We start from the raw sequence: 13,012 nt of genomic DNA, 5'->3' as shown, positions 1-13,012 counted from the left end.
TTTTTATTTTTTTGTTTTTCCAGTGGCTCTAACTGTCTTCTGTAAACTACTGGACCATAAATCCAGTTTCAGGCTTACATTCTGAGTTTTTAGCCTCATTTTGTGGCCATATTCTGTTGTGTTAATGTCATTAATCATGAAAGAACATTTTGCAGAACATTTTCCCGCCTCTGCCTGGGTGAATCTGCTGTTCCTGTCTGAGCTCAGGCCTCTACATGTGTCCTTGTTGTCATTACTGCAGTAACAGAGTTGATTTTAATGAGAAGTAAAGTCTGCAGATCTCCGCTGGGCTGCTGCGGACTTTAACAAATTAAACACACGCTAACTTTAGCTCCCCGTGTTCATTATTAATCTGGCTTCCGGCTCGTCTTTTATTCATGCCAGCTAAAGTGCAGCGACTGCCAGCAGCTCTGAGCCGAGGACCTCCATCACATCCCGCGCCGCTCGGCGGACAGACGCCCAGCGGAGCCGGCCGCCCCGGTGGCCATGGCGACGCCGACAAGCCGCGCCCGCCGGGAACGGGATTCATCCATCCTGGGATTCAAGACGGTTTAGCATAATGCAATATTGATGCTGCCACATAACTGCTTCCCCAAACTGCTGGGCTGTTTAATGCATGAGTTCAGCTTCAATTATGAATGCGTTTGTTTGCGTGCGGTCAAATCCATTTCTTCATCTGATGCTGCTTCTGGCTCTCGGCGCTTACAGACCCTCTCAGATTATTTAAGGAAGTAAATATATTTATAGTAATGAAGTGCAGCAATCACTCAGTAGGACGTCATGCTTCAGATGCTTTGTTTGTAGATGCAACAAACCGAAAAGTCTAGAAAAAATAAAGTGCTGGGTCATATGGAGCCATAAGACAGAAAATAATTCCATCCATCCATTTTCTTTCACCCTTGTCCCTCAGTGAGGTCGGGAGGGTTGCTGGTGCCTCTCCAGCTGGCGTGCCGGGCGAGGGGCGGGGTCATCTGGACAGGTCGCCAGTCTGTCGCAGGGCAACACAAACACACAACCATGCACACACACACTCACACCTAGGGGCAATTTAGACAGACCAATTAACCTGACAGTCATGTTTTTGGACTGTGGGAGGAAACCGGAGTACCCGGAGAAAACCCACCATGCACAGGGAGAACATGGAGACTCCATGCAGAAAGACCGGGAATCGAACCCAGAACCTTCTTGCTGCAAGGCAACAGCTCTACCAACTGTGCCACTGAGCAGAAAATAATACAATTTGAATATATAGAAATATCTATGGTTTTCTGCAAAGGATGGAGTGAGCGCTTTTACTTTCCTCAAAGATCCCGTGGAAATCTATGGAAGCCCATTTGTGCCACTCTGATGAAGAAATAAAAGTTGTGTGATTTAGTCATTATACTTCATTAATATTATAATAATAATAATAATGCAGGTTTGCCTCTGGGTTTTTTCATATGAACCCCATAAAACTGAAGAGGATGGTTTTCTGCTCATCCACCATAAACCTTTGCTCCTTTGAAAACGACCCAAACACTGGAAATGTCTACAACAAGTTAAACCGTATCGTCAAGGCCACCATTGGTGATGTTTGTGAGCATAAAGTTACTCTGGTAAGAAATTACGGGGCTTTTATTATACACGTGGAAATTTCATGTTTCAAAAGTCCAAAGTTTTTTACTTTTGGAAATTTTCTGAGCTTGACAAGTCAAAAGCTTTGACATCTCAACCCCAGAAATGAATTTACTCCTTTTTTTCTCTCTTCAATGACCATAATATAATGTCGTACAGTCACTTCTCTGATGGGTTTGAATTTTTTTTTTTTTAAAGAAAATTCTAAATTTTTCAAATAGTTATTTTTTATATATTTTTATGTATTATTTTTCCTACAGCACTCACCCTTTTCAGGAGCCGAGCTGAATCCTCGCTGATGTGCGTCAGACGGCTGATGACGTTGTTCAGGTAGAGGTCACTGAGGGTGGCGTGGTCTTTGCTCTCCCTCCTCACCTTAAAAAATAAAAACAAATCATGGTTGAAATGACTGAGCGTTTCTCCGTGTCTCTGAGTTTCCTTTGGAAAACACGTTAGCTCACCTGGTTTAGCAACAAGTACCAGCAGTTAACCGGAGAAAGCAGATTCTGATCCTTCCTGGAATTAGAATATTAATATTTAATACATTTGGCTTTAAAATAAATATTCAGACATTTATTTGGAATGTTCCAAATTGTAAAATATAGAAAGAAGAAAAAGAGAACAATGAGAAGCTAAAATAAATCATCTTTGGAGCCTTGTAGCATGCTAGCTTCAAATCGCTAGCTCAAATGCTAGCATAGAGGACAGCAGATTTTTTTATAGCTTCTTATTAGCTTTAAAAGTTTTCTGTTTATAGTCACAGTTTGAGTAAATGCTGTATGAATACATCTACAGGTCGTGATAAATCTGAAATTGTTTCAACTATTGATGCTAGCCTCGCTAGCTGGTGTGATCATCTAGCTAACTTCCGTTTTAAGCATTTCTGTTGTGAACACATTGTTTTAATCTGCTGAGCTTGTTGCACTAATATTCTGGTTAATTTAGGAAAAGAAAAGAAAATGTAGAACAACATAAGTTTATGTCTGTCTTTTTGTTTTTGCTGTTTTCACATCAAGCTGGAGCTACTCGCTTAGATATAATTTATTGCTCTGTTAGCTGTTATGCTTTTTACTATTACATTATGTTATTTGCTTAGTTTTCTCTTAGAAGACAAATAAGATGTAAATATATCTCAGAATATAACAGATGACTAATTATTTTGTGAATGCCTGATGATTTTACAGCCACACCTCAGTGAATAGTCCTGAAATCGAGGCCTAGAGCAAATTTGTGTCTGGCCTGTTTTCAGCTTATAAAATGTGGAAGCACAAAAAGTTAAAGCATTAAAATACTAACAATACCAGCTGACCACACGAAAATTGCTAGATTGTTTTCTCATTTACTACATGAATAATACTTAATTTTACGACAGTGTATTAGGACATTTGGAGGTAGAAAAAAATATATTTTAGAAAAAACAAGGATATTTCTAAGTTTTAAAAGTTAAAATTAAGTAGAAGAAAAGTAGAAATTTTCTAGAAAAATCTAGGAAATTCTCTTACTTTCAAAGGTCACAAATTTAAACTTAGAAACTTGCAAGTATTTTCTAGAATTTTTTTAGATTAATCCTAAAGTTTTCTGGCTGAACCTTACTGCCCTAATACGCCATCATTTAATTTTAATCCGCACGTCACTTATTTTTCTTTTCCAAAATGATTTCCTGCTAATTTCAGACGTGACCTTTCAACCTATCGCAGCAGAGATTTGAGCGTACTTGTATTGCTGATGATCTTTTGTGCTGCGTGTTTTGGCCATGAAGCGCTCTGCGAGCTTCTCCAGGTTCCTGGAATACTCCGTCTCGATCTCGGCCTTCTTCCTGAAGAAGTCCTGCAGGTCCTGAAGCAGCTGCACCCGCATCTCCGTCTGCTGCTCCAGGCAGCGCTGCTGCTCCGCCAACTGGACCCGCACATCTGCAGCGCAACCCGAAACACGACCCACGGCGGTAAGTGACAGAAAAACAGACAGATTTCCATTCTTAGCGCTGCTGTAATTTATGGGCTGGTGTAAAAGTGTGATCGGTTCCCATCAGGATGAGATTCTGTCAACGATCTGTGAGTAACCAAACCATCAGGGGCAAAACGATGAGCATCATCTGGAGATAAACACAACAGAGCTGCAGGAAATCATATTGTCTGCTGGAAATATTCCACATAAAACCTTAAAAATCTGAAAAATGCAGATTAATCCCCACATTTCTGTTCTTTACACATGGACACAGTTTAAATTAAAACCCAAAGGCAATATTTAATTAAAATTAACCAGCCAATTTAAATAACACAGCAGCAGCAATTCAAGTTCATGCAATTATTTTTTATTTCTATTTTTAAAACTGCAGATTGTAATTAGTATTTATGTTCCCTCTAGTCTAATATCCTATGAAAAACTGTTACAGCGTTAAAGAAATTACATTTCAGGTCCAAAACCCCCAGATACAAAATAATTTGAGTTGTTTAAGAACACAAGTATAAAGGAAATAAATTTTTCCATCTGTAGCCAATTTTCTTTTATAGAGAAAATCTAAAAACCAAGAATATGAAAGCAGCAACAGTTTAAAAAAAAGCTAAAGTTCATCTTCCATTTCTGAGTTTTTGTTATTAATCTAATGTTGTGGTGAAAAATGTGAGGGGTTTGAATAATAATGTATTTTGGTCAACAAGCTGATTAACGCAACGTTAAACAAACCGCCAGCGTTTTTCTGAGTAGATGAATGAAACGCTGCGGGTCCCACAGAAACTTCGCATTCAGATTCACTTATTTGATGATTTTTTAACGGAAAATGACTCAAATTCAGATTTTTTTCCATGGAGCATTTCTAAAAGATGCATCGGAAGACAGACACTGAAAAAAAAGAATTTTTCTCACAATTCTGATTTTTTTTTTTCAGATTTTGGCGTTTTTTTCTCATTATTCTAAAAAAATTTCCTTTGATATTTCTTCTTCTGTGGTTTCTGAACATTTTCTCATTTCTTTTTTCTCAACTTTCAGATTTTTTTCCTCAGATTTTGTTTTTCTAAAATTTCTGACTTTTTTTCTCAGAATAATCTTATTTTCAGATTTTTCTTTTTTTTTTTTTTCTCAGAATATTTAAGAATTAATGTTATTTCCCGTGGCTCTAATCTTCTCCCGTACATCAGCGACATTTCTGGACATTTTAATACAAACACTTGAAAACTACAAAGGACAAATTTAGAGCAGATTCAGTTTCTTTACTCGTCTGAACGGATGAAATAATTCAGCAGCTTTCATTCTACAAGCTGATTTTTCTGCAGTCAGTGCTCATAGTTAATAATTGAAATTTTATTTTAAACTGATAAGCTTCTTGTTAAAATGCATAATTGGCTTCCTCTTCCTCCCTACACTCATCCTCACAGATGAAGGCTGTCCATTTTTCTCCCAGGAGTCACCTTGGACTTAATCGTGTGACCGAAATGAAAAGGCAGCAGAGAAACACACACACACACACACACACACACACACACACACACAGACTTGTAGGCAGCGTGGTAAAGCCTGGCTGCATGCTTCGCTGCTTCGCCGTGTTTCAGCGCTCGATCTTTCTGCAGCAAAGCGGAGAGAGCGAGCACCAAACTCTCTCTCTCTCTCACACACACACACACACACACACACTCAGCAGTCCCCAGAGAGCCCATCCACTCCACTACCTGTTGTCTTGGTAACCACACACAGTGTGTGAACCATGTGATGAGGAAGGTGAGGAGCTTGCGAATGCACCATCGACTTGCACACGGCTTCCAGATCTCTGTGGAAAACTGCCGAGTCTATGAAAACTCTTTTGTCGGATGCGACTCTGAGTGTTTTATTGATTCTGGCATCATTTCGCCTTTCTTTGCTTAGTAAATTAAAATGGCTGCCATCTCGTGACGCTCGCGTACGGCAGCCTTGTGGACGTCGGAGGCTGAAACGGTTTCGTATCATAAATGGATGTCGTCCTGAAACCAGAAACCGCAGACGGAAATGTGAAGGCTTTATTTCTTAGAGCAGTTTTATTTGTTCGAAGGTTCAAAGCAGCTGATCAGTCTGGTCAAAACGTTTCTCTTTAAAACATTTGGTGGATTCTTAATTATAAATATCTAGACAAAGAAAACAAAGGAGCTAAACACCACTTGGCCTGTGAGCTTGGAAGCCAACTAACCCGGTTAGTTTTACTTTTATTCATGAGGAGCTGATTAAGATCACTTTATTCTGATTTTCTTATCTGTAATTATTTGTAGCTTTTTCAACTCTTAGGGTGTTAATAGTCCGGTCGATTCGGTTTGGTTTTGGACCAAAGTTGTAAGATTTGTTCCACCTGCAGCTGCTGTGGTTCTGAGTCAAACCAGCCTGTTCCCCTCCTGGCCTGTGGGGGCGCTGCACCGAGAACCACTGAAGGAAACGACTCAAAACCCTCTGAAGACACTGAGAGCAACTTCCTTCTTCACCAGATGGAAACAAGATGGAGGCGTCAGATTTTAGCTGTTGGAGGATTTCTCTTTTGACCACAAGTCATTTCTCCTGCTAGCACGCTAGGCTATCGCATTTGTTTGGGTGGTCTCCGGTCCACTTGGCGTTCTCATTTGGATTCAAACTGAACCAGAGTTCACTTAAACCGAACTCAGACCAGAGTTAGCTTAGCATTCACACCTCACCAACCAAACCGACTGTTAGGTTTTTATTGGTTTTAATGTTTGAATAAATATTCTGAGTTAAGCTTATAAAACACAAGCTGTTCAAAATGGCGCTATTTGCAGTAATGCTACATGCTATATCACTAGTTGTTCATTGTTGATTGAATTCCTCTGTTGCAGCAACAGAGGAATAAATTTAAAGCCAAACATTCATCTTCATTATGAACATCTAAACATTATCTTTATGTTTTATTTCAAAAATAAACTCAAAATGTTGGTTTGTTGTAATTTGTTTGCTTTTTATGACCAACTACATTAATCATGAAAAAGTTAAATCGGTTGATTAAAAATCATCAACTTATTATGAAGCAATGAGGTAAAAAAAATCGTCTTTCTTCAATTTTAAACATAAAATATACGTTTGTTATCAACAATGTTAACTCAAGTTAGTTTATAAATTCACATAATTTTGAAAGATATTTCAGGTCTCCCTGCAAACAACCATGAGCTTCTTCGTCAAACTGTAATACAACAAAAAGTCTTTGATCAGAGGCCTTTTCAGATTTGCTGTAATACTGACTGCTACAGGAGATGCAAACTATCAAAAATGCTAATAAAAACTTTTGCTACTGCCTAGCAAACCTGATTTACCAAGTCAAAATTACGACTTTTCAACAGGGAACAAAGAGAAAATAACATGAAAACATTCTGAAAAGAGAATTTTATTCTTCCCTAAATGTGAAAAACTAAAAACTGGTAAAGATTTCATATTAAAATTCTCTAAAATGATATCGTAGCTCTCTATAATACAACAAATTCACCTGTAACCGTCAGAAACAAACAAGCTGTGATGCATTTCAGTTTTAGCTCCATTTTCCCTGAATCCCCAGTTTGCTCTTCATCTGGGATTTCAATCCCAACATCAAAGACTGCGAATGCAAACTTGAGCGCCGACAAAACGATGTGAGAATTTCACTCCACTTTACATAATTTCCCATCAGAGACAAACATGTTTGTCAAATTAAACACCCCGGCATCAGGAATGCAGCTGCTTCCAAAATATTTATTAAACTGTGGGAACAATACAGAAAACGCCACAAGATTTGGCTTCAGGCTGAAAAATGTGACATCAGGAAAAAACGAGAATCTAATAGTCAAAAAAGCTACAAAGAATTGCAGATAAGAAAATCAGAATGAACTGAGCTCAATCGGCTCCTCATGAATGAAATTAAAACAAAAGCACGCTCGTTTCCTGTGAAGAGGACCAAAATTCGGTTCAGCGTTTCAGAGCAGGAGGAGATTACATCAGTGAAACTCGTCGGTTGGATCACAGCTTGTCGGAGGAGAAAAGAGGAAATCCGCTGTGCTTTTCCCGTTTGATCTCTGAAATCGCTCCTCCTGGAAACCTCCTCGTTACGCCGTGAACGGCGAGACGCGGCCTCTTTGATCAGAGGAGCTGCCGTCAGGACGCCGCAGCGTGGCGAAACATCGAAGAATAAAAACCAGGCAGAGACGCTGTCTGGGTTATATTCATGCAAAAGTTTAATTGGTTTTCTCCTGTTTTAATCTCCCTTTTATTTGGTGTTTAATTCTGTTTAAAGTTGCTTTCCCACCTGATAGTCCGGTAGATTCGGTTTGTTTTGGGGCCAAAGTTGCAACATTTGTTGCATTTTTAGTTGCTGTGGTTTTTTTTCACAAACCAACTTTAAGCAACCTGTTCCCCTCCTGGCCTGTGGGGGCGCTGCACCATGAACCACTGAAGGAAACGACACAAGAATCTCTGAAGACACTGAGAGCAACTTCCTTTTCATGAAATGTAGCAAAAACAGTGGCGTCGGATTACTTTTGTCTTTGGCTAAAAAACCACAAGTCATTTCTCCCACTAGTGCTAGTGCTAGCTTAGCACATCTGTTTTGGTTATATTTACCCACAATTCCCTGCGCTGTAGTCCACTTCCTGCTTTCGGAGCGGTCTCATATGCGTCAAAGTTCCTGACCTGGATTGGTGGAGCTGCTTTTAACTTTTTTTCTTTCTGACAGAAATGACGCGTAACCGTGGCAACAGTGTATCCATTTCTACAACTGGGAGCTCAAAAGGTCAAGTCATTCCTGAACTACGACCCCAAAGGAGGAAGTTCAAACTTTCCATCCATCATGATGATCAAGGATCGTGTCCCCTTCTAACCAGACCGAGACTTTAAAAGGTTCAGCAAAAGCCCAGGAGGTGGATTAGCGGAGCTCCGCCATTGGTCAGAGGCCATTTTGGATTCGCTGAAAGACTGACTGCTGCTGGAGAACCTTGCTGCCATAGCATCACCATCCTCAACGACTCCTGGATGAGATGTTACGACATTTAATTTCTCTTAGAACAAATTAAGTATTTTTCAATTGAATAAAATAAAAAAAAATGTTTAAAAATTGGAGGTAAAATTTGAGCTCCTACAATAAAATGTAGCCAAATTTTCAACTTTATTCAGTTTAGATTATATTCAGTCTTCCTGATTGTGTTTACGATGACAGAATGATGTTATTTACTGCAGTTATGAAACAGTTCCTTAAAAAACTGACTTGTACAGAAATTGTCCAAAAATGAAACAAATGTCATAAATCTTACAGCAACTTCACGGAAAACTATATACAACTGGATAACAACGAGGAATATTTGGTGTGAGAAGACGACAAATACGACTCAAACAAAATTTGCCTCCTCTCGTTTCTCAAGACCAATTCTTCTCCAAGATTTGATTTGATTTTGTCCGATTACATCAAGTAATATCCTGATAAAGCGGAGGGGGTAATTGTTTCGCTCTCAGACATCTCCGTCTTCCTGGAAGCCTCTTTAATTGGCTGCTGATGAAGTTTCTCCAATTAGTTTCTAAAACCAACAGTTGATGTTGTCCACCAAAGTCCTGTGAATCTAATGAGGAATTTTCTGATCAAGTCGCCATTTTGGTTAGAAATGAGCTACAAAACGTCTTTGTTATAATATGGAAGAGTGATTGGAGATTTCTGCAGCTGTATGAAGCTAATTAATGCATCTTTGACCCTCCCCCACTTGTTGCTGCTGTTTTTTTTTCTTGTTTTGGTTTCGGATCATTGTCCTGCTGCATAACCTGCATAATTGGTTTCAGCTTAAAGTCACAAACATCAGATGTTCAGGTCCTGTTCAGAGGCCACTCTAAAAGCAGGAAGTGGATTATAACGCATGGCATTCTGGGTAGATACAACCTAAACAAACACGCAAGCAGAAGAAGAAATGGATTGTAGTCAATAGATACTCAAACTGCTAGGATCTAATGCTACTTCACTTTGGTTTTCATTTGGTGAAGAAGGAAGTTGCTCTCAGTGTCTAAAGACGTTTTTGTGTCGTTTCCTTCAGTGGTTCCTGGTGCAGCGCCCCCCACAGGCGAGGAGGTTGCTCAACGGCTGTTTTCCCACCTGATAGTTCGGTAGATTCGGTTCAATTTGGGACCAAAACTTCACCATCTGTTCCACCTCCAGCTGCTGCGGTTCTTTCTCAAACCAAACCCTTTGACAACCTGTTCCCCTCCTGGCCTGTAGGGGCGCTGCACCAAGAACCACTGAAGGAAACGACACAAAAACCTGAAGAAAACACTGAGCGCAGCTTCTTCAACAAAAGAAAACAGAAATGGAGGCGTCAGATTTTAACGGTTGGAGGATTTTAAAAGACCACATGACATTTCTCCTGCTAGCGCTTGGCTAGTGCATTTGTTTTATTTGATTTTATTTACCCAGAATGCCCTGGGCTGTAGTTCACTTCCTGCTTTTGGAGCGGCGTCCGGTCAGCTTGCTGTTCACGTGTGCATTGAACCGAACCCAGACTGAGGTTTGCAGGCAGACAGTAGTTCACTTTTTTGGTCCAAATCAGTTTGATTACCGAGTTGATTTTTTTCTAGCAAATTTTTTGACTTTTGAAACAGACATTAAAAAAAAAATTCTCAAAATAACCTTTGAGCAAAAATGAATCCCAGTTTTCGATCTACGCCAAGCAAATGCCACATTCACCCATTCGCTCAACATTTATCCACCCAAACGCAGAAACTACATGTAACATGTAACTTTTGATTTCCTTTTTCCATAGTTTTTCATTTATTTTGTATACTTATTGTTTTGCAAATATACATCCTCTTATTTTGTATTAATAAATATTGTCCTTTTTATATTGGTTGTTTTATTGCACAAGTGGTCGTAACATACAGCATCTGCAGCGTCTCTTTTACTCTCCATTTAGATCTACTTCTTCGTCTTCATTTGCATTTTCTCATCATCTCCATCATTCAGGCCGAGGCGGTGTCGCCGCCGGGAGCATGCTCAGTGGCTCTCCAAGCGCCAATATGTATTGTCAGCACTGTGCATAATCCGCGCTCTACCTTTCCACCTCACCTCACCTCCCCTCTGAGGGAGCGGCGGCCACCCCCTGTGTATACATTACACACCACCTTCTGCACCGACCAATCAGGAGCCGGAGCAGCGAGGCAGACTTGGAAAGCACATAGTTACAGCAGCGGATCCATACATTTGGACCGAGGCGGCTTCCCCCCGGTGCGCTGTGGCCCCTCGATCTGGTTCCAATTAAAGCCAATCACTCAATCAGAGGAGAGGAAGATGGAGGATGATGATGATGATGGGTGGAGGTGATTTAAGCTGCCAGGTTTTGCTGTAAAGGTCATCGCGTGACTTCACCTGAGCATGTCTGCAGGTAGATTCCCGGAGAAAACCACACACACACACACACACATGCAGCAGACATACACACCTCTTCATCCTCCTCCTCCTCCTCCTTCCCTGAGGCGCCATGCAGCACTCAGGATGAACCCACAATCCTGACGTCTCACCGTGAGGTGTCAAAATCACACCCTACACGCGTGCATGTGCACCACCGCTGCAGCCAGGTGCATGCACAGCTGCAAAAAATGCAACAAAGATGAAAAAAAAAAAAAAAATGACCTCACCTTTCACTTGGCTCTCATATTCTGCCAGGATTTCTTTGTCCTTCTTGCTTTTGTTTGAGTTTGACATCTCGTCCTGGTGGAGGTGACCGATCAACCGGACTGCCGAAATGTATAAATAAAAAAATACAATCCAAGTTATTTCCCTCCGTGTGCTCCGCCCGAGGCTCCCTCACCCGCACACATGCTCCTCACATCCATCCAGTGCCGCAGCCGCACAGCCAGTAGTGGCCCCGCACCTCCACGCTGATGAGGAAGAGGAGGAGGGAGGAAGAGGAAGAACAGACACGTGCACACACAGGCGCGCGCGCGCACGCACAGTACTCTTTTTGATGCTATCTTAACCCCGCCGTCACCTTTTTTTACCCACGCAGATATAAAACCAGAGGAAACGAAATGAATGAAAAACGCCGGTGGGGAGATGGGTGTGTCGGCGGCGTGGGCGGGGTTAGAGGCGTGACTGACAGCCGAGGAGGCCAATTAGTCACAGAGCACTCGGGGTCTTTTTTTCCCTTCTCACTTAATTCATTTTAAATTTAATTCGCCTTTATTTAGTATTTTTATTTAATCATTGTAAATAAAAATGTTTTTACGTTAAATGAAGAAGATGTTTGGTCATTTGTGGTCTTTTAAACCGGCTTCATTTTGCACACATGGCTGCCGTAAATGAGACTGAGATCAGTGGCACATGTGAATTACAAACAGAAATCCCAACAGCAGCTCGGAAATGGGGCTGTATCGCCACCTGCTGGTCAAAGTGGGTACTGCAACAGTTCAAACCCTGAAATCGGCACCTCGATATAAACACTTGATAACGATGAGATGCGGTTCCAGACAGACTCTATCAATGTTTTTAGTTGTTGTTTTGTTTTTAACAATGATTCAAATATTAATCTAAAAACTCCAAGACTTAATCCAACCATAAACTTTATATAACTTTCTGGGAAAGTTTGAAGGATCACTGAAAATCTTTGCTCTTTCTTTGCAGATTTGATGGTGAGCATCAGTTTTCAAGTTTTGCTGCAGATTCTTAGGTCTGGACTTTGACTAGGCCATTATAACTCAAGCATCTAAGCCGTCTCTAACATGTTTGGAGCAGTTATCCTGCTGGAAGGTGAATCTCCACAAAACTGCATTCAAAATGCACTTTTACTCAAAAATCTCATCTACAGATAAAAAAATCAAAACATTAAAAAATCAGAATTTGTTTTTCTTTACAGCTTCATATTATTGCTGTAATTGATGAGCCATGAGTTGAAATGTTACGCTGCAGAGAGGAAGACCTCCTCTGGGATGGTGAAGAATCACCGCTGGCAGCAGGTGGGTTGGAAGCTTCTGAAGCCGAATTCCTGTTCAGTCTGGAAAAATCTGGAAAATTTTAATTCCTATTCAATTAATGTTTGGTTCTAGTTGAGATGATTTGGCAGAGCAAAAGAGCGTGAGTCCTGAGGATGTGTTAAAAGTCTCTGTAGTGGTGGAAGCTGATGAATCAAGACAGTTTGAATTCATATCACCTGCATTGTGCTGATGTCGCTGCTCAGCCCTTCAGGATGCGATAACATTCACAGAAAACCGGATAAACACGAGAGCTAAAGTACAAGGGGACTGTCCTGAACATGGGTGGCAGTCGCATGCATTAATAGGGTGGTTAAGGTCACTGATGGGGCCGTTAAGGTCAACATCATGCCGTTAAGGTCACTTGTGAAGGCCGTTAAGGTCAACATCATGCTGTTAAGGTCACTTGTGAAGGCCGTTGAGGTCAACATCATGCTGTTAAGGTCACTTGTGAAGGCCGTTGAGGTCA

General features: G+C 40.7%; 1 protein-coding gene across 6 annotated transcripts in view; it reads right to left on the bottom strand.

Moving 5' to 3' along the window:
- LOC103459086 (SLIT-ROBO Rho GTPase-activating protein 1-like) overlaps positions 1 to 11,673 on the bottom strand; it is a 28,569-nt gene extending 16,896 nt beyond the window's left edge. For 3 of the 6 annotated variants that reach the window (XR_001776210.1, XM_017302808.1, XM_017302810.1), the window contains exons 1-4: positions 11,212 to 11,672; positions 3,329 to 3,524; positions 2,076 to 2,130; positions 1,882 to 1,989 (exon numbers count right to left, since the gene is read on the bottom strand). Coding sequence is in view for 5 of the 6 variants with exons in the window: in XM_017302808.1 (XP_017158297.1) it covers positions 1,882 to 1,989; positions 2,076 to 2,130; positions 3,329 to 3,524; positions 11,212 to 11,278 (426 nt within the window). In the remaining variant the exon portion in view is untranslated. Of the gene's footprint in view, positions 1 to 1,881; positions 1,990 to 2,075; positions 2,131 to 3,328; positions 3,525 to 11,211 lie in introns of all 6 variants that reach the window. The other 3 variants (XM_017302811.1, XM_008400320.2, XM_017302809.1) reach the window with 2 other exon arrangements.
- Positions 11,674 to 13,012: the final 1,339 nt, after the last annotated feature.

This window comes from Poecilia reticulata, linkage group LG23 (assembly GCF_000633615.1).
Source record: "Poecilia reticulata strain Guanapo linkage group LG23, Guppy_female_1.0+MT, whole genome shotgun sequence".
Lineage (NCBI taxonomy): Eukaryota > Metazoa > Chordata > Actinopteri > Cyprinodontiformes > Poeciliidae > Poecilia > Poecilia reticulata.
This window is presented reverse-complemented; position numbering and strand designations above follow the sequence as displayed.